Raw genomic sequence first — 21,701 nt, forward strand, 5'->3', positions numbered from 1 at the left:
AGTTATTTATCCGTCGTATGATAGATAGCTTTTCGCGGATATTAAAATGAAAAATTATACGATTAAAACCAATTTGTTTTAGCCCCGAGGTTGCTTAAGGTCCGGGCGTACAAAACTCGTACTAATTTTATGATTTTTATTTTAATATTCGTGGAAAAATTGTCGGTAATACAACGCTATACATGATTTTTAAGTATGGCTGAGAAACGGTTCTAATCCAGAGGATATTAATCGTTTTCTAAGCTATTTTTAAAGTTTTGTTTTTAAAAATATCTGAGTACCTATCAATTATTTTTCCTGATTAATAGGTTTATATAACAGATTCAAGAATGGATATAGAATATACGTGGATATTATGACAGGGAAAAATTGTTAATTTAGGTTGCTAACATGAAACTTATTTATTGACCAGTTCGTCCATCCAGTAGTTGAGGAGGAGATGTTGAAAAGGGGGTGGATGGGTGGTATCTCTATTTTAGCCAGCTTCAAGTTTCTTTGTATTAGATTACAAGACAATTTGGTGTAAGATCCAAGTAATAATAAATCCATATTTATTTAAGAGAATTGGATGAACAAAGTTATGAAGAAGAAATTGGACCTTTTCTCAGACATCTCCAGGGATCTGGTAATATAATTAGTTTCAAACAATTCATTTATTACTCTAGATGGACAATCAAACACAATGATCCAGGGCTGGACAGCTGGGCATAAATCTCAAAATTAAACATGTCTGTGTACAAAAAAAATTCTGAAAAGATGTAATGTCTGGTTGGGAACAGGTTTAGACAATCTGACAATTTCACTGAGCCTTACACGCGTCTTACGTGCGGCTGCCGAGCCCTGCAATAATCCAGCTATTTAAGAGAAGAATATTTTTGTTTATATTATTCACATATGATTCAATTCCATAATAAAAGTGACGAAATTTTGGACGAGTTTATTCCAAGAAATTCAACTATTTACATCATTATACATATGTGGAATAAATGAAAAAAAAATCTCCCTAAAGTGTAAACTTTCTAATTAATAATATAGTGGGATTGATCCTTCCTGTGTTCCTATTTGCCGAATTAAGTGATTGATCATATAGGCATTCTTTTTTATTTTTCTTTCTTTTAAACACAAAAACGTATACAAAGCAAACAATAATTTTTATATATTTCTTTCTAAATATACAAATTACTTTGTTTTAAAGGATCTCTAATACAAAATTTTTTAACTCAGATCTTAAAATCCCATGTTGAAAAATTTGAAATATGAAAAAAATATCAAGAATTGGCCCTGCTAGCTCTGATTTTACGTTGTTTTGATAATCAATATTATTAAGAGTGGTATAATTTTCATGTATTTAATATTTTGCACAGGAAAATACAGCAGAGAAACAATTGATTATTTGTGGAACAAGAATTGTGAAGAATTAGACATGGACTTGACGGCTGCATTAGTTCAACATATTCATGCAAATGAGGTATGAAACATTAGTCAAAATGCTCAATCAATTAAAAAGTCAGCCTGTTTTCTGATCTTATAGAAACCGATTATTATCCAATGGATTAGAACCGGTTCTGAGCTAAACTGAAAAATCATGTGTCGTAACGTAATATAGAAAACAACAAAATAAAATAAAAACCTGTTTAGTTGGTCCGTGCCTTCTGCCTTTCGGGGCCAATTAATGTGAAATTAATCTTTTATTTTCTTTTTTCCGATGCGATACATGATTTTTCAGTATGGCCCAGAACCTGTTCTAATCCACAGGATCATAATCGGGTTTAATCCGACGTAAGACAGACCGATCTCTTTAAAATGATTGAATATTTTGACTAATGTTTTGGGAAAAATTTGTAGTTTTGGTGATTGATGATTTTTTTTTCTTGAACGGTTTCTAAAAACATTTTCAGGTTCATATCTAACCCCATTTCAATAGAATTTATATTTTATCTCAGGATGAAGGTGCTATATTAGTATTCGTACCTGGCTGGGAACAGATCTCCAAGTTGAGCCAAAACCTAGAGCCAGGCGGCAAGTACCAGCTGAGGTCAGCCACAATCTTCCCCCTGCACAGTCTAATGCCAACAGTTAACCAGAAAGCCATATTTGCCCGTCCACCCGCGGGCACCAGAAAGATTATCATCGCCACAAACATAGCTGAAACCTCCATCACAATTGAGGATGTTGTTTATGTTGTCGACTGTGGGAAAATCAAAATAACAAAGTTTGACGAGAAGCTGAATATCTCAACTGTGTTACCTGAATGGATAAGTGTTGCCAACCTGAAACAGAGAAAGGGCCGAGCAGGCAGGACTCGTCCTGGCAAGTGTTACCATCTCTTCACCAGCTATAGACAAAATAATCTGGACTCGTACCTCCCACCAGAGATGTGCAGAACCAGAATTGAAGAAGTTATTCTTCAGATTAAACTTCTGGAGCTGGGCTCATGCAGAAGAGTTTTACAGAAAGTTTTAGATCCTCCCAGTGATAGGGCAATTGAATTGTCCTTGGAACTTCTGGTGACCATAAATGCTATTAATATAAAAGGTGACACCGAGGAGCTGACCCCACTAGGGTTCCATTTAGCCAAACTACCTCTAGACCCACAGACTGGTAAAATGATCCTGATGGCTTCAATATTTTCCTGTGTAGATCCTATACTTTCTGTGGCTGCTAGTCTAAGTTTCAAGGTTAGTTGTTGATTTACACTGGCATATCTTTACTGTTCTTAATTAGTCTTAAAACTTCGTTCATAAGCCGAACTACCTTAGCAATTATGTTATCTTTCTAAAAGAAGGACGAACAAATAAGTATTATGTAATGTAGGTAGGTAGATAACAGATATTTTAAAATATGATGACTGTGTATTTATTTCATATGCTATTCCAAAAGAAAAAGTGGCATTTTTTTTTTATTATTTATTAAATCTATAAACTCTTATATTTTTGTAAAGGATGCGTTCTTGGTTCCTCTTGGAAAAGAAAAAGAAGTTGATGCAATTAAAGCTGAATTTGGTAAGTTTTTTTTATTAAAATTCGATAAGACAGAAGAATGGATTATAATGTACGTGGATATTTTGACAGGGGAAAAATTGTCGTTAATCTTATTTGCTGACATGGAACTCATTTATTGGACATTATTTCAACCCGCTGCGAGATTCACTTTTTTACCTCATAACTGGGAAAAAGGAATGAGACGGAAGTCGCAATTTTTTAAAATCAACAGAACAAAACTTTTTTTTTAAAGTTACAAAACTGGGATTTTGCTTGGTAGTTGCTTTAATGCAGTACAATAAATCGACATTTTCCACTTTAATTAGTTTGACAATTATCACCGGGGATGACTTAGGACAGTTAGCGAGGGTTAAGCCGCTATGACTTCACAGTTCTACATCAAAGTAATTGCCCCGAGTTTCTTTGATTTGGTTTCAAAAAGACAAAATGCCGATATAACGTTTAGCCTTTGGTAGTTTAAAATTGGTGGTAATGTCAATAATTTTCTCCCTACCTGAAAAATAACTTGTTTTCAAGTTTGTAAAACGGTGATTATTTAAGGTGATAACACATATTCTGATCACTTGATGCTGGCCAATGTTATAACAGAATACCTGGACACAGATAACAAGTCCAGATTCTGCTGGGATAACTATCTCTCTCAATCAACTATGAGGTAATATTTGTAAGATTTTACCTATTGCTTGCTATGAAATTTGTTTGTTAAATAATCTTCAAATTGCTGTTAATACCTAAGATAATCTGTTGATTACATAGGATGTTGATCAACTTGAAGACTGATTTGTGTCGGCATTTAAATAAAAATGGTTTTCTACAGAGTTCAGATCCTATGGATGCTCAGGTGTTGCTCTTTTTTGAGATATAATTTTAAAAATAACACGTAGTTTAGAGTATCTTTGATCCAAAAAAGTATACTAAGAACTATATCCTATACGCAATATAAAGTATTACTGTTATATCGTCTATAGCTAAAGATCTCGGAAATCGTTGGTTCGAATGTCTTGGACTTTTCAGAGAAGCTTTAAAATTGTCTTGTGATAGTTTTAGGCTATTTTCCTGACCTCGCACGACCTTCCCTAGACGCTGTGGGCGCTCCAACTTCTATTTATAAAAGTGGCTGCGGCTTAAGTATCTGGGACTTATGCTACAAAAGGTGTAAATTAGTACAACAGCCTTAAACCTCACAAAAGGCGTATAAAAAAAAGCATTACACAATCGATCTAGACATTTTGGAAATCCTTTGTTCATGTGAAAAAATCATTGCTATAGCATAAAATTCATGGTTACCCGGGCAGAAATGATTAGGATTTAGGTTGTTTAGGTAATTGTTATAATAATTTTAATTGTAGTATTTGTATGCGAAAATTATGCGAAAATTTTCAATTTATAATAATTTACCAAAAGAATATATTTTTAAAAATCAAATTGATTTAGGCAAATGTGAACTCAGATAATGAAGCTTTGGTACGAGCTGTTATTTGCTCAGGTCTTTATCCAAATACTGCAAAGGTAAATAATCAATTTTGTTTTAAAAATGATTATAAATTAGTATTTAGTTCAAAAATTTAATTTATGTTAGGTGATCGAAATCAAATGGCGATTAGACATAGCAAACGTTGTAATATGTTTAATTGCTTACACTGTGTTTAAAGCTAAATAAGGGAATAGATATATAATTACTTGGATATTACACCAGATTTTCTCTAATTAAGTGAAACTCGCAGCTGGCTAAAATAATGTTACCCCCCATTCACCTCCTTAACGATATCCCCTACCCACCTACTGGATAACCGAGCTGACCAAAAAATAAGGTCCATGTTAGCAATCTAAATTAACGACAAATTTTCCATGCGAGTTCCTTATTAGCAAACTAAATTAACGACAATTTTTCCCTGTCATAATATCTACGTATATTCTATATTCATTAATACAATTAGGTATTTGGATCAATAACTTTTTTTTTTTTTTGTTTTTTAGATAAAGAAAATAAAGAAATCTCAGTACATGAACACATTATTAATGTCTGAGAATGAAAGAAGAATCCTGTTTCATCCCAAAAGTATTTTATCCAAGAGTTTTGAGTTTCCATATCCGTGGGTGGTTTACCATCTTAAACAAAAATCTTCTAATGTAAGTATTAAGTTTTGATTATATCAGTTATCAGTTGAGCATTCAGTGTAATTTTTTACGGGACCTCTTATTAATCCTGTCCCCTATTTTTCTAAGAATTTTCATGGTTACTTTATGCATTTTAATCTAAAAACCAATAAAAACAAATATTTCCTAATTTCCTTTTTTAGCGGGGGGGGGGGGGGGGGGTGGTTGGCTTTCATAGAATTTAATAGACCTCCAAAAATCAGATTAAATTACGAAATACTTTTTTTTCAAATTAATTCAGTTGTTGGTTACAGCTAGGCTGCTAAAATCTACTTTTTTCAAGAATTCTCGAAAAGTCCTGTCTATTTACTAAAATACTTAATCTTTCTTACTTTTTAGACTTTCCTGTTTGATGCCACAATGGTCTCACCTCTTTCTCTACTTTTCTTTGGACAGTATGTAAAATCTGGATATGATACTCTCTCTGACGGATCCAGGTAAGATGCCTTGCCCTTGGCCTTTATAGCTGGGAATAAAGAAATATTAGCTGGGAGGGAGGGGACATTGGGCTGTTTATTACACTAGTCCCCAAAGTTTTATATATCATAACGTTTTCTTATTCGTTGGTTTAATAACTTTGGGAACTTAAATTGAATTTTAATTTGTTGGTTCATTATGTTAATTCACTAATTATAATCTACAGGAGGGGCAATTTTGTGTATTATCATTGTGGACGTAACTCAATTTCTCGGCCATTGTCTTATAGCTTTAGATCTCTGAATATTAGACGTATATCTCTTATTAGCGGCGGAGCCGTTCCTAGGATCAAGGGGCTCTGTATTCAAAGAATTAGGAATTGGGCATAAAAATAGCCCTAAACCATCATTCCCAACCTATGAATGAAATTGCCTCAAATAATCCTGGAACTACAGTAAGATTTTCTAAAAAGGAGAACTCAATCAGTTCATTAGTTACTAGGATCTTAAGCTTCAGGCATAAAAAACCTTAATACTTTGTTTAATAGGACATACAAGAATTTAAGAAAAAGCTTTCCTCGTATCGCTTCGAACCTGTTAAATGTCTGGTGGATTAGAACCGGTTCTAAGCCATACTGAAAAATTATGTCTAGCGTAGTATTATACCTAACCAGTTTTCTACAAACATAAAAATGTACAATCATGAGATGCATTAATGTCTACAACGGATACCTAGATTTTTTTAAAAATTTAATAATGTCCTGAAAAAGGAAAACTAAACTACAATTAACTACGTAGTGGTTTATTTTGCATGATAATACACTTGGAAAGTTCCCCTACTTCAGCTTTGATGTTATGTAAATGAAATGAAATATGATGATAATGAGTCTAGTTGACCTCCTCTCACTTAATATTAATTGTTTTAGACCATGATTATATAGACTAATCATAAAAAGCTGTAGAAAACTTAAAAATAATAATATTTTTTTCTCAATCATGAAAAGAGTCTTTACCCATTCTTATGTGTCAAATTTTGTCTTTGGTATGCGGTAGATATGGGGGGGGGGGGGGAGAAAAAGCTTAGCGCTATTGCCTCTCCCTCCATGATTGTATGAAACTTTTACTTTTTTGCACTAAAAAACTAATTAAAAAAATATTCTCTTTACCTAATAACTCTAGAAATGAAGAGAAATTGAGAGTATTTATTTCAATACTGTTGTATAATCATTATACTTAACACAAATGGATAACGACTATTGCTAAATATTATGACAGGAGAAAAATTGTCGTCAATTTAAGTTGCTATTTCTTCTATAATTTATAGATCATTCAGTAGGAGGAGGGGGAATGGGGTAAGGGATGTTAAGAAATAAATCGTTCTTTCAGCCCAATGCGTGTTTCATTTTATTAGAGAACTAGCGGCTACGCCTCTAGGGGCACCTGCGGAGGGGGGAGTCGAAAAAAAAATTCCCTCAATTTTTAATTTTAGTTTAAAAAATTTAAAGAAAAATTTGGGGGGGATTTTTCATTTTTTGGGGGGTTGGGGGTGTCCCACCCCCCAAGAAAATAGTTATAAACCTTCCCGGGACGTATGAGAAGCTACCCTATTAAGGAGAACCCGATCGGTTCAGCGGTTAGCGAGATCCTTCGGTAGAAACAAACACAGAGACACACAAACATCCTGTTACTTTAGTATAAGGATATGAAAATCTTGTGTAAGATCCAAGTAATAATAAATCCATTATAACAGAATATTTGATGCATTTCAAACAAACCACCAATTTAGGGAAGTAGGAAGGAAAGGTCTATACAATGCTGGAATAGGAAAAAAATGTTTCATATCAAGCAGTTATCTATATCCCATTATATAAAGTAGTAAGTTTTTTTGTTGGTTTTTTTCATTCAGAATTCCACTGAACCGATAGTGTTCACAATTTTAGGAAAGCTTCACATTGCTCCTGAGGCCTTGGATGGTTTTAGGCTAATTTCTATCAACCCTCCCTCCCTCTAAAAGCTATACCAAAGCCTCTTGTATGATACCAGAAGCAATATCCTCTGAAGAGTATAGCCCAATCGGTTTAGCGGTAATCGAGATCTTAAGCTTATAGGCTTATGGCTTTGCCCCTAGCATCTAGAGGCTCTGCATTCGAAGGGGAAGGGATGGTATAAAAAAAATATATTATATCTATTACAAGACTTAAATCTGAAGATGAAATAGCCTAAAACCATAACAGGACCTGTGTGAAGTTTATCTAAATGAGAGAACCCAATCGGTTCAGTAGTTATTGAGATCAAAAAACCCTTACTTCTTCAAATAACAGAATATTTTGCTTAGGATCAACTAACTTATTTTTGTGAAAAAGCTGAAAGTTATATAAGCAAAAACAATAGAAAATATCTTTTGTAAAGATGAAGTTTAGAAAAGAATTTAATATTTAATGAGTCCATGTAATGTTAGAATTCTAAAGATATCAAAATATTTTCAATTTTCTTTTTTTATTGTGTCATATTATAGTTAGTTTCTTACTATTTTAGAGGATTCTCGTCGCTTCGCCTCTATCCTTGATTCAAAAAAATTTATTATTGGTTTTGAAAAAGGAGATTGTTCCTTATGGTCATTCTTCTAGAGGAGGGAGGCGGGGGATGGGGGTTTTAGCATAACAAAGTCAAATAGTCTATAAAGCCCCTGTTGTATATAAACAGAATATTATTCCAGATTTGTGATTTTTATTTTATCATTCGTAGAAAGTTGTCTAAAATACAACATATATTTTTCAGTATGGCTGAGAACCGGTTCTAATCCTGCGGATATTAAGCGGTTTTGAAACCATCCTGGAAATATTGTAATTCCGTATTTTTATATTTTTTAATTAAGATTAGAAACTGTGCACGCAGACAATTTTGTAACATTCAACTGTGATGAGCGTACAGCAGGGGTGGTCCTCGCAGCAAGGAAACAACTTGATCTAGTCATTCAATCAAAACTTTCTGATCCAAGGCAAGTTTTTTTTTATGGCATATAATGAACAAGTATGAAAATATTGATAATTAGCGGTCTAATATTGAATTCATGGTATGGTTATTTTAGCCAACTGCGAGTTTCACTTAATTAGAGTACAACATGATAATCTGGTGTAACATCTAAGTAATAATAAATCCATTATTGCAGACCAACAGTGTGGACCTCTCCTGCGGGGAGAATGCTCAAGATTATCATTCAGCTTCTTCACACTGAGCTTGAGGGTGTCGAGTTCGGAGATGACCAGGAGGATGAGTAGTACAATCCTGGGATAGGACAATGGAGTATGAATGATTACGCAATAATTGGCTTTAGAAACTTCTATTATTCTTAATTGTTGAAAGTTTTGACTGATTTTTTCTTTAAAATTCATGTGAATTTCAGATAAAAAATGTATGAATTCGAAGAGGGCGAGGTAGAAGATAGTGGTGAGGACATAGATAATGATGAAGTGGACAGTGAAGATGAAAATGGATCTGATGAAGAGGAGGGAGGGGTCATGGAGTGTATGACTACTAGGCAATTTCAAACATTATAAAAGAATTTAAAAATTAATTTGTCTTTAAAAAAAATTTCTTGCCAAAAAAGTTTCTCCATGATGATCATATTATTTCATTTTGAAATTGTGATTCCTTGAAAGTAAGGTAGTCACCATAATAAGCAAAGCCTAAAATAAAATCAGGACTTTAGAAAGAAATTGATTTTAGTAAAATCACTTGATCTCTCAAATTATTTGAAGCTAATTTAGTAAATGTTTGTTGTTCAAACAGTTTGTTTGATGCCTTGGCGGCTGCTCAGGAGGCCAGTGAAAAATATAAAAATACAATTGAACAGCCTAGAGAAGACCACAGGCAGGAACTATGCAAACATATTTATGAATAAAAGTAACAGGGTGACTGACTAGACTGTCATAAAAAAAATGTTTTTAAGTTTGAATGGACATGAGGGATTTAAAGGGATAAGACAATAGCCGATAATTTGATATACATCCTAATGATGATACAAAAAATAATTCCTTTTTAAATTACAATAAGTAGTTGTAATGTTTGGTCACTAGACATTTTTCAATAATAATAAAATAAAAATCATAAAATTATCATAAAATTCAGCCCATCATCTTTTTAAATCTTATCATTTTATAACTCTTAAATTTCCATGGAAAGCTGTCTATAATACAATGCGATAAAAAACTATTATACATAGTTAAATAATCTGTATATTAAGACTGCCTTACCTCATAGCACTTTTATTTTGCCTACAAAAGATTGAACTAAATATGTTTCCTACTGTTTATAGATTACCTGAAAACTTTCTAACCAAAGCCTATGAATTAGCCCTCTCCCAGCCCTGGAGGACAGAAACAACAACAGTAGATAAAAGCACAAATAGATCTGAACTGGAGACGAAATATCGCGTAGGGTACATGTGTGAAGCTATCTGGCCAGGGGATAATCAATGGTATGCTGCTAAAATTATCAGAGTCAAATCATGGCAGGTGAGCTCATTTTTAATTTATTTTAAGTTTTAAAAATTGTTGGTGTTATATGTAAACCTTTTTCCTTACCCCCCCCCCCCCTTATTTTAAATTTTCTATAAATTTTTTTAATGATTGTATACTGTATAGGACTCTTTCTGAAGGGTCATAATCCTACGGGGCTATGCTAACTTTTACTTAACCAAACCCCAAAAAATTCACCAAAATGGTCTATTTCCCAAAAAAGTTTGAAAACCGCCAAATTGTTTAATTAGAGGTCATGAAAAGTAAAGGTTGCATTTGACTCATTTGTAGCATTTTTAAAAATTTTCATAAATATTACTATTTTTTCAAAATGTAAATGTATAACTTACAAAGTTTTCTAGAAACATTTAAACATAACAAAGAGTTGTAAATTCAATAATACAGGTGAAAATGTGTAGTTTTTTACTTCAGAATGTTTAAAAAAATTTTCGATTTTAATTCTCATGTATAAAAACAGGATATTACACAAAATTATCATGTACTCAAATAAAGAGAAACTTGAAGCTGACTACATTAATGATCCCCTCAATTCACCGCCTTTACTCCATCCCCTTCCCCCCTACTGGATGAACGAACAGATTAATTAATAATGTCCTTGTTACCACTCCCTGCCATGTTACCGACAATGTTGACGACATTTTTTGCCCTGTCATTAACGTATATTCTACACAGGGGTAGCTATTCTAACAATCAAATCTACAAAAAATCACGAAACCTTTTAAAGTATGTTGGGGGTATATTTTGTTTTTTCATGTTACTGAAAAGGGGTGGTAAAGAAGGGGAGGGAAGTGGGTTGTGGGGAAATTTTCCTTTAGAATTGTTTGTCAGAATATCATTCCCTTTCCCCTATATTCTACATCCATTGCCTGAATGTTTTTGTGATATTTTTTAGCATCGAGCCGCCATTAATAACTGCTACATCACTGGGTATTTCCTGTTTCATTAATTGTTTTGTTTCTCACCAGGACCGGATAGTTGTGCGGTACATGGGGTTTGGGTCCACAGATGACGAGGAGGTCGGCCAGGACCAGATCAGGGGGGTAGCACCCAACAGAAAGAGATCAAATATTAAGCTCGGACACAAGAAAAGAATAAGGAAACATAATAAATCTAAAAAAATGAAGTTGAATGAATCTGAAAAGAAAAGCCCAGTTTTATGATAGAATTGTTTAATTTTTTGGGGTTGTGACAATTGCAAGTTGTTTCTTTTTTTATTTTGACAATTATAAATTAGTTTTTAAAATCCTTTTACTTGTAAACTACTACTATAAAATTAAAAAAGAAAGAATCTAAAGTGCCTTTACTTTAAAATATAAAATATTTTTCAACATGTAAGATTATGTTAATTCTCTCATCTGTTTTCACTTTTGTTCATGTTCAATTGCAGAATATCGCCTGCAATACATTGTTTTCAATTTCTAGTCTTTCAACATTTTGGGGGGCTGGGGTGCTAACCTAGACTAACGTTATAAAATCTTAATAGATAGCAGTATTCATGTATTTAAAAGTAAGCTCATTAAAACATAAAAGTTATATTATCATAAAGTTTGCAATTTCATTAATTAGTCTTATATAACTATGTTTTTAGAAATACCATTGTTATATTAACGATTGTATATTAATATCCAGGGCTCGGCAGCCGCGCGTCAGGCGCCTGTAAACCTTAGGAAAATCAACCTTTTAACAGTTTTAAAAATCATCTAGAAGTCTAAACTTGTCCTAAATATGGAAATCCCTCTTTTCAACTTATTTTATAAAGCATCAAAACTGGTTGAAATTTGAGGTTTTGGCGCCTTTTCGGCGCAGCTGCCGAGCCCTGTTAATATCTCTTGTACCTGATTGTATACCTATAATGATACTTAAAAAACATTGGATTAAAGATTTTTCAAATGCATAATTCGTATTTGATTAAGAAAAAACCTTTTCTTTATTTTTTACCTTATTGTCTTTTTTGCTAAAAGTAATAGTTACATTTTTAAGGACATTAAAATAGACTTATTATCGATTGTAATTTTTTGACTAGGTAGTCGTTTATTTTTTAAAATTTATCTAACATCTATTGTTATTAGATCCATTATGTTATAAAACATAAAAAGTTTAAGAAATATTTTTTTTTGTTTCAGACAACAATGCTTAAGAAACAGGTGTATTTATTACAAGCATAACAGATGTTCTGCACAATATTTTACTAAAGTAGAACTTGAATTTTAATACACATAACAAATTATAGAATTTATATAACTTGTAAATACTAGTGACACAAACAAACCTTAATTAGAAGTTAAAACTATAAACAGGTGTTAAAGAAAAATCCTCCAAATGTTTCATTTACTTAGTGGACGTTTTTCAGTTTGTGACCTTTCATATCTGTTGAATTCTCCTTGCTGTTGTTATCAAAATGGCTGTGTCTGATGATGAAAATTTACAATTAATTGATAAGAAGAAGGTAGTGTCAAGTGTTGATGGTAAAATGTCCAAGGCTGGTAGAACCACGGATTCTGGGCTTAAAAATGTTCGAGCTTTACTGTTTTTGTTTCTCTGGTATTTTTTCTCAGGTAGTTAATTTTTTTAGTGCATATTTAGAATATTTATTTCATTTTGATGATCAAAACTTAACTTATTTCTTACGTAATTGTGTCATTGGTAGCAAAATTATGTATAGGTTTAATAAACCACCTATCTGCCCCCCCCCCCCCCCCCCCCACCATGTTGTCAAAATCATTAACTCTCGTTCACATGTGATAATTATTCTCAGGGATCTAAAGGGATAAGACAATGGCCGATAAATTGATGTAGAGTCCAAATAATAAAAAATAAAATTTGCCCTTTTGTAGATTACAATTAGTGGTTGAAGCATTTAGACATTCAACTTAATGAACCAACCAATGATAGATCAGTAGAAGTCCCCAAAGTTGCTAAGCCAACCAATGAGAAAACGTTATTATAAAACTTAAGGGAATAAACAGCCCAATGTCCTTATCCTCCCTGAAATATTCCCCTTTTAACCTATTGAATTTTTGTTTGACTTAAAAATGACATTTGAGTACTACTTTAATTGTTTTAGACTTTTGAATAATATTTAAGATAAGTTGATAACCTATCCTTTTATTATGCAAATTAGGCTCAAGAGTAATCTTTAAAAAAAATTAAGGATGTACGTTGTTTATGAACAAGTATATCCTGAGCTACAGAGATGGTGATGCGACCCTGCTGGGGAGCATGCAGATGGTCCTGACCCTGGTGTGTGGCTATATTCAGATGTGGCACCCCTGTGGCATGGGACCAAAGGTCAGGCAAAAAAATATTTAGTTAATAAGCGTTCTATGACTTGCTTTGTTCGGTTGTACATCTTTGATATAATCGCTTTTTTATATATGGCACTTAAGGCCTCAAGGAGCACTGGAGGGAATGAATGTGGGGGGGGGGGGGATTTTTAATTTCCTCTTCCATGGACATATGAGAAGCTGACTGTAAAGGAAAACCCAATTGATCCAACGGTTAGTGATATCTTAAGCAACAGACAGTAGACTAGACATCCTGTTACTTTTGTATAAGAATTATCTTGAAAGTTATTATTTTTTTACTCAACTTACATGTATGTATTGTATAACTACAATTTAGTTTTCAAAAGACGTCAAAATGAATCCATGAAAATTTGAGATATTTAATATCTGATTCTGTAAACTTTATTATTGTAATTTAATATCCTATAATATATTATATAAGCAATTCTTCCTCTCTAACTTTAATTTATCCCCGCAAAGAATCTCCCAAAAGTTAAAATAATAATTGATAATGTTTAATTTTGAATATTGAAATCTGTTCAGGCAAGCATGTCATTGTCCAGCAAGCCCGCTGGATTTGCTAAGCACATGGTCATCATTGGTGGCATGAGATTCACAACAGTTCTCCTGGGGCTCGTAGCTCTCAACTTTGTGGCGGTCAGCTTCACCGAGACGGTGAAGAGTTCGGCTCCGGCGTTTACTGTCGTCATTTCTAGAATCATATTGGGTAAGCAAAAATATCATACTTCTTGCTCAGGGAGGGAGAGACATTGGACTGTTTATTATACTAGTACCCAAAGTTTTATGATAACGTTTTCTTATTCACATTTTTGGGGACTTATATTGAATTTTGATTGCTTGGTTTATTAAATTGGGTGTACAAACGTTTAAAACACTGATTCTTATCTACAGAAGGGGTAATTTGATGTATTATTATTTGGGATGTACATCGACCATTGTCTTATCCCTTTAGATCCTGCTTCTTGCTCCAATTTGACAATGAAAACATTTAGGTACCCTAATAAATAAATAACTGTTTTTTTAGGATCTAAGACTGGTTTATATGTGAAGCTTAGCCTTATACCTGTTATGGGTGGATTGGCCCTGTGTTCAGCTAATGAGCTCAGCTACAATCTGCCCGGCTTCACCGCGGCCTTGTTAACAAACATCAGCGAATGTTGCCAAAATGTTTATTCCAAAATGTTGCTGTCCGACGAAACTTACAACTATACGGCTGCCGAGCTGCAGTTCTACACGAGCCTGGCCAGTCTTGTCGTTACCATTCCTACCTGTGGCCTCCTGATGGACTGGGACAAGGTGATGGCCACGACGGACTCCACCATGTTCATGTGCCTTGTCCTGAACGGGATATTTTTCCATTATCAAACCATATCTGCCTACGTGTTGATGGACTACATCAGCCCGGTGACCCACAGCGTGGCCAACACTGGTAAGCGTGCCTTCCTCATCTGGACCTCGGTCATCCTGTTCGGCAACGAGGTCACCTTTTTGTCCGGCCTTGGTACGATAATAGTTATTTTTGGAGTTTTGCTTTATAATAAGGCTCTGAATGTTGATGGAGAGAAAAAGAGAGCATTGGGAGTTAAGCTGGAAGTAGCCAAGGTATAGCGACACACAACACTTTTATACAATTTGTGATTTTTAGTATTATTCAATTTTTTGCATTTTTGGGTAATTTGCCTTTTATTGTTTTAACTACAATGATTTTCCATTAACAGTTTTTATACTTTTTTTTATTTAATTTCTTATTGTTGAAGGATTATTGAAGTTGAATACCTATGTTTATATTGTTTAAATAATGTGTTGTTAAAAGTTATATTATTAGCTTACATAAATTTCGTTTACTGAAATTTATGATTTTCTTGAAAAATCAAAGTAAGATAATCTTTATGGATTTTCTGATAGCAAAATTTTTATATTGTCTCTTTTCTTTATAATTTTTGTAAAGATTGTTTATTATGTTTTATAATCAATATTTTAAACTTTATTTATGTTGCAAATCTATTCAACATTTCCTGTTTTTTCGCTGCAACTTAAATTTCTTAATTTATTTTATATTAATTTGTTCTAAACAGATTGTACATGTATTTAAAAGTAGCCTAGCTACTTTATGTTACCATATGTTTTTACCAGTAAAGCCAATTGGCAATGGATAATATTTTGGATTTTTATTGTTTGACCCAAAATCGAACTAAAACAAATCAGAGCTTTAAAAATTGGATTATATATCATATTTTAGATCAAGATTGGTCAAAATATTGGCAGATTATTTTGAATCTAATTCCGATTGCCAATTCTAGGTTTAAGTATCACCCATCTTAACCATATAAAAATTTCTAACATTTTAGCACTTATTATCATATTTATAGTTTTTTATTGCATGAAAATTTAAATGGTTAGCTTGTTTTTTTTTCTTAAAAGTATATTGTATATCTATTGTTTTAATCTTCAATGACCAATTTTTAACATAGTTGTTAAGTTTAATTTTTTGAGATTGTTAATTTAATAATCACACTGCATTGTGATATCAAGAGATAAAAATTAAGATAGTTATCAAATTTAATCCAAATTCCTGTGATATTAGCTCAATTTAAATAAAAGATTTTTAATTTTATGTATCAGGTTCAGTTCACGGTAAAATGTTCCTTATATCGATTATTTCCAAAAAAAATCTATGTATTTTAAAAGACTGCAAACGGCCAAACGGCTGGACATATATATATATACTAGCGGCTACGCCCCTAGAGGCCTCTAGTGGCATTTAAATGTTTTTATTTTTTATTTTGAATATCTAATTTGAGAAATAACTTGTCTATGTTATCAGCTCTTAAATTCCTGCGTCTACGCAGCGAGACTACGCTAGCGACACTATGCGGCGGAAATATTTAATTTTTTTTCCGATTTTATTGTGATTTCTCTTTAGAGGGTGTTGGTACCCTCCCCCAAAATAGTTAAAAACCTTCCCGGGACATATGAGAATCTACCCTGTTAAGGAGAACGCAATCGGTTCAGCGTTTAGCGAGATCCTTCGGTACAGACACATAGATACACAGACAGACAATGATGTAAACACAAAACTGTTTAACCGTAAAAAGGCCTACAAATAATCTGGAATAACTATTACTCAACAATGCACAGTTATATCGCAGCGTATTGCGATGTGCAGGCATAACATATACGTTCAGCCGTTTGGCAGCTAACAGCCTTTAAAGATAATAGATTTTTCAAGTTAAATTCACATAACATTTTACCGTGAACTGCACGAGATCTAATTTTATTTAATTCTTTTTTGTTTGTAGAATTTTCAATGTGAAATGAATCAAATAAAGGTATTTTCCTAATGTTTTGTTTGTAAATATTTTAGTGCACATAATAATCTAGATAAATTGTTTTTTTTTATTCATTTCAATGGATTCCATAACCGAAAAAACTGGATTTCTCTTGACTACCTTTTCATTGTCTTGTTGCTTTGGCCCTTGATTCCCTTAGGTAATACAGCCTTTAGCCAAATTGGTAACTTCTCCCCATAAATTATACTTGTACTCAAAGTTATAAATGGATTTAGATTAGATGGCCCAAAAACTTTTGGTTACTTTTATGTAAATCTGATTGGTTGGTTCCAAACTAGCGATCCATTAAATTACCTGAATAAGGTCTAAAAAGATTAGAAATTTTCTCGGGTACGAAATGATAAAAAGTTTATTTAAGAAAGCTGTAACTTTTCAACTGCCCAATTGTACATATGAACAAAATAAACAAGATTAAATGGTTTGTTTTTAAAAACAAATCTTTAAATTGAAGCAATAGCTATAAAGGAAAAATATCCTCAATGGAACTTTTCACATAAAGATCAACAAACAACAAGGCAAAATATTTTCCCACGGCTCGGCAGTCGCGTGTAAGCCTTAGTGAAATCGTCATACTACAACTTTAAAATTCAGCTGGGCGCTTAAACCTATTCCTAAACAGACAATCCATCTTTTTGGAATATTTGTTTTGCACACAAAATGTGTACACTTTCTAACCAACAATATGATCGGATTGTATTAAAACTGTTTTCCTATTGATTTAATTGAATTAAGAGATCGAGGATCTAGAATTTCTATAATAATTATTATATGTCTATTTGGGGAGAGAGGGGACATTGGACTGTTAGTGTAAATATAATATTGGCTGGCCTAACAAATTTGTAGACTTATATTTAATTTTGATTGTTTAATTGATCAAGTTGAGTGTCCAAACGTTTCAACCACTAGTAGTAATCTACAGGAGGGATAATTTTGTGTATCATTTTGGTGATGTACTGTACATCAATTTATCCGTCATTGTCTTATCCCTTTAGATCCCTTATGTCAATTACATAAACTAATATTCTTAAATATATGTTTTACAATGTATGCAGGCTAGTGTGGCCCAAATGAAGGTCTAAATCGCTTTTCAATGTGCGTTATGTAAAAATAGGTTATGTATTGTTTGTAGATTTTAGCCCTATAATTGATTTTTAGAAAAAATCTATCGCTATCTCGTCAAATGCATATTTATTTTCACCTTCTTCTCCCCAAATTATGAAAGCCTTACACCAGATATAAAGCAAAACATCAAATTTTCTGTCTGTTTGTTTACAAACATTGAAATAAAATATTAAAATCACCAGGAATAAACATATGAAGAAAGAAAGTATAAAAATTTATTTATGTACAATTACAATAATTTGGGAAAGCTAATTCATAATGCAAAATCATTGAAGAAAAATAATTAAAGATAAGCCTTACTCTTTATTCCTGGTTTAATAAAAAACAATCAAATTATTTTTTGCAATATTAATTTTTTTATTAGTATGCTTTTTTTAAAAGTTGAATATGAGAATACGTATATTACATGTTTTTTTTACCTTCATTAAATTTTTTATTTAAGTAAATTGTCTCTTTATTGGCGACAATGTCTGTTGAGCCATGAAATTTATTAAAAACACTTTTTCCTATTTTATGCCTTTAAAATGTATATTTTTTAAAGTTTTTCATCATTTCTCTTCTCATAAGACTAATAGCTACTGTTTTAGTTCAATTTCTTACACAAATTATCAATTTAAATAAAACAATGTTTTTAGACGTTTTTCGGAATTATTCGGCAGGAATGGCGGTTCTGTCAACTTTTTATAATTGCTTCATATTTGAACTCTAGTTACATTATTTTAGGTTGGCAGTTCTTTAATTATTTCTTGTTAAAATCATGAAAATATGAAGTTTTTGATAAAAAGCATAAGATTGAAATTTCAAGATCAATTTTCATTGTAGAGAGGTCTAGTTTTCACTAAAAGGTCTACATTTGAGCCGGTAACAACTTCAAGGTAACCGCAAATTGATATGGTAAAGATTTAAAAATTCATGTTTTTTTGGACCAGTCTAATGCAGGCATGTTGTGATGTCATCCTTGTTTTATGAATAAAGGTACTAAGAAAGAGAGGGAATGTCTGATTGAGCCAATAGGAGAATCGCATCGGAATTTACATTGGATCTCATTGGTTGAAATTATGTACACATTTTCCTACGAAGGCATGTTTTTTTTCATTTCATACATACATAAAAGTCAGCTGTTAACAGTATATTTTCTTAGTAGAAAGCTTTGCGGAATCAGAATTAATTGCCCAAAAATTTCGTTTACAATTTGAAAGCTTGAAACAAAGTTGGATTCTTAAAAAAAAAAGTTAGGCTGGCAACTCGCTGGTGAGGCAAAATTATTTTTGTGAAAAATCCTCCAAAATCGAATAAAAAAATTTACAAAAATGAAATAAAATCTTAAGAGGGTTATTAACATATGATTTTGTTTAATTTTTGTAGATTTTTAATGTGCTTTTGGATGATTTTTCACAAAAATAATTTTGCCTCACTATCGAATAGCGAGTCTATCATTTTTTAAGAATCCACATCAGCTTGAGTCGAAAGTAAACAATACTTTTGTCTGCTAGGAATGTTCTCTCTTAGATTTGACGAAAAAAGGGTTCAGAATATTCTTCTACTCTTCTATTTCTATTGTTTTATGTTTATTACAGTTTTCAACAAAAATGTGGGATGAAATGAATTCTATAAATTCTAGTTTGCAGTGATTTGCGTGAAGATGCACACGCACCCAGGGATCCCAAGGGATTAGACAATGGCCGATAAATTGGTGTACATTTCTAATGATTATACACAAAATTAACCCTTATGTAGATTATGATTAATGGTTGAATCGTTTTGACATTATCTTAAAGAACCAATGCAATGTAAGTCCCCGAAGTTGTTAAGCCAACAAATAAGAAAACGTTATTATAAAACTTTGGGGACTGGCGTGATGAACATTTCAATGTCCCCTCCCTCCCTGACACGCACCCACACACACACACACACATGCACCAAAGTCAAGTGGATCCAGAGATTCAACTTAAGAATCAACCCTGGAGTTCAGAATAATGGAAATAGCATATATCTATAATACAAAGTAGTACGATGTATGTCTGTCTGTCTGAAGCTTAAGATCTCAGTAACCACTGAACCGATTGGGCTCTACTCTTTAGGGAATATATCTAATGGTCCTGGGATGGTTTTAAGCTATTTTCTCGGGGGTTGGGACACCCCAAACCCCCAAAAAAATGAAAAATCCCCCCCCCCCCCAACTTTTTTAAAATTTTTCTTTTTAAATCTTAATAACACAAAAATAGGTTGATCAAACCTCTTGGGGCGAAGCCGTTAGTATATGAATATTATGACAGGGGAAAAATTGTCGTAAATAAGGCTTGCTAATATGGACCTCATTTATTGTACATTGGTCAGTTCGTTTATCCACTAGAAGGGGAAGGGGCGGGTCATAATTTTAGCCCGCTACAAGATTCACTTTATTAGAGAACATGAAAGTCTGATACGAAACACTGGAAGAAAACCCACTAACGCAACACATCCCCTTGTTTTACCCTCCTATAAATAGTTTCTAAATGTTCCATATATTTCTTTCTTTATTCCCTAATATGCAAATATTCACACCTTGTCGAGAAGTTATACAAATATAATTCAACAAGAACAATAGTTTACATCAAGAACAAATCTGAAAAGCGATGTCTATGTAAGGAAAAAAATAAGAAGTAATTAAAGATTAACTATCTGATATCATATTATACGACACGTCATTAACCAGTCTTCGACTTTGCAGCAGTTTTGAGGCGAGGCCTTTTATAAATTGGGACTGTCTGTTATATCTGATTAAAGCTTGTGTATTAAAGGATTTTCCATAGTCCAAGATACACAAATAGATACAAAATGTATTTTCCACAAGCAACGCGATGCCCATTATAAATATTCGGCGATTGGGCCGCCGTTTTTTCACAAATCCACGTTATATTCCATTAAAGCAACTTCCATGCATTATAATTTTAAAGTTGTACTCCTGTTTAAAAGTCTTGGAACACTTATACCTACGAAAAGATTTTTTAAAATATATAAAATGTAAATATAATCAGCCAAATATCGCATATGGAATAAATCTTTATGTACCATTATGTAATACAATTTAAGTTATAAATAAGTAATTTTATACCTTACGTAGGGTAGCTACCATAAGTTAAGGTATTAAATACTTTTCTATAGTCAAAGATGCACAAATAAAGAAGCTAGTAATTGGATTGCAATAGAATATAATATACTAGAGGTGGCGTTCTAAAATTATTCCGCTATTAGCTAGATTGAATATTAATATTTTTCTTCCATTGTCCTATCCCTGTTTAAAGTATTTCCTCTTTCTTTGAAATATTTCAGGATCCTAATATTTTTTATTTAAAATTATCGTCTTGAAAGGGTTAAAATGTTTAGTTAACTGTTAAATTTTAGTACAATATCTGACCACATTACGCACGTATCGCTAGTATCAAATTATTTTAAAGCTAAGTTTTCTTTTATTTACTATATTATAAATTTAAATTTTCTGTTTTATGAATAAAAATTTAGTACTTCAATATAATTCAAATAGCAACATGAAATAAAAAATAATAATTTATTCTTCATGCAGTAAAATAATGGGTCATATCGTTCTGGTCAATGGGAGTTTATTATGGATTATTGGAGCACTATGAGTTTTAAGCATTTATTCCTTGGAAAACTTGAGCTCATTTATAGACATTTATTTCCTATATAGATCTGACATGGATCTTGAAGCAATAAAGCAGGCTGTTTTGTAAATGTTAAAAATTGGAAGAATCTGTTAAATAAAAGTTATCGCAAATATACTTAGTAAATAATTTAACAAAAAAACGACATG

General features: G+C 32.4%; 3 protein-coding genes across 5 annotated transcripts in view; all 3 read left to right on the forward strand.

The window, feature by feature from the left end:
* The window catches only part of Rhau (ATP-dependent RNA helicase Rhau), a 19,880-nt gene extending 10,894 nt beyond the window's left edge, over window positions 1-8,986 (forward strand). For both annotated transcript variants that reach the window (XM_080159266.1, XM_080159267.1), the window contains 11 exons: window positions 561-625; window positions 1,365-1,468; window positions 1,944-2,678; window positions 2,942-3,002; window positions 3,543-3,657; window positions 3,759-3,843; window positions 4,437-4,511; window positions 4,980-5,132; window positions 5,499-5,596; window positions 8,451-8,573; window positions 8,745-8,986. In XM_080159266.1, coding sequence (XP_080015392.1) covers window positions 561-625; window positions 1,365-1,468; window positions 1,944-2,678; window positions 2,942-3,002; window positions 3,543-3,657; window positions 3,759-3,843; window positions 4,437-4,511; window positions 4,980-5,132; window positions 5,499-5,596; window positions 8,451-8,573; window positions 8,745-8,853 — 1,723 coding nt within the window. In that variant the 3' untranslated portion in view covers window positions 8,854-8,986. The remainder of the gene's footprint in view (window positions 1-560; window positions 626-1,364; window positions 1,469-1,943; window positions 2,679-2,941; window positions 3,003-3,542; window positions 3,658-3,758; window positions 3,844-4,436; window positions 4,512-4,979; window positions 5,133-5,498; window positions 5,597-8,450; window positions 8,574-8,744) is intronic.
* On the forward strand, window positions 8,944-12,237 carry LOC145317978 (uncharacterized). Of its 2 annotated transcripts, XR_013879168.1 has the most exons (5): window positions 8,944-9,113; window positions 9,365-9,445; window positions 9,891-10,089; window positions 11,079-11,367; window positions 11,622-11,785. XR_013879168.1 is itself a non-coding variant. In XM_080159270.1 (4 exons), exons 1-4 carry the CDS (start codon window positions 8,986-8,988, stop codon window positions 11,271-11,273), a joined length of 603 nt encoding a protein of 200 aa, XP_080015396.1. In that variant the 5' UTR covers window positions 8,980-8,985; the 3' UTR covers window positions 11,274-12,237. The 2 variants fall into 2 exon arrangements, 1 of the variants encoding a protein (XP_080015396.1); XM_080159270.1 differs by having other exon boundaries at window positions 8,980-9,113; window positions 11,079-12,237.
* On the forward strand, window positions 12,231-15,165 carry LOC145317977 (solute carrier family 35 member E2A-like). Its single transcript, XM_080159269.1, has 4 exons — window positions 12,231-12,668; window positions 13,265-13,401; window positions 13,941-14,124; window positions 14,443-15,165. The coding sequence occupies exons 1-4, from the start codon at window positions 12,512-12,514 to the stop codon at window positions 15,024-15,026; spliced, it is 1,062 nt and encodes a 353-aa protein (XP_080015395.1). The 5' UTR covers window positions 12,231-12,511; the 3' UTR covers window positions 15,027-15,165.
* Window positions 15,166-21,701: the final 6,536 nt, after the last annotated feature.

The sequence above is a fragment of the Acartia tonsa genome, chromosome 4 (genome assembly GCF_053477335.1).
Source record: "Acartia tonsa isolate MP-2025a chromosome 4, ASM5347733v1, whole genome shotgun sequence".
Taxonomy (NCBI): domain Eukaryota; kingdom Metazoa; phylum Arthropoda; class Copepoda; order Calanoida; family Acartiidae; genus Acartia; species Acartia tonsa.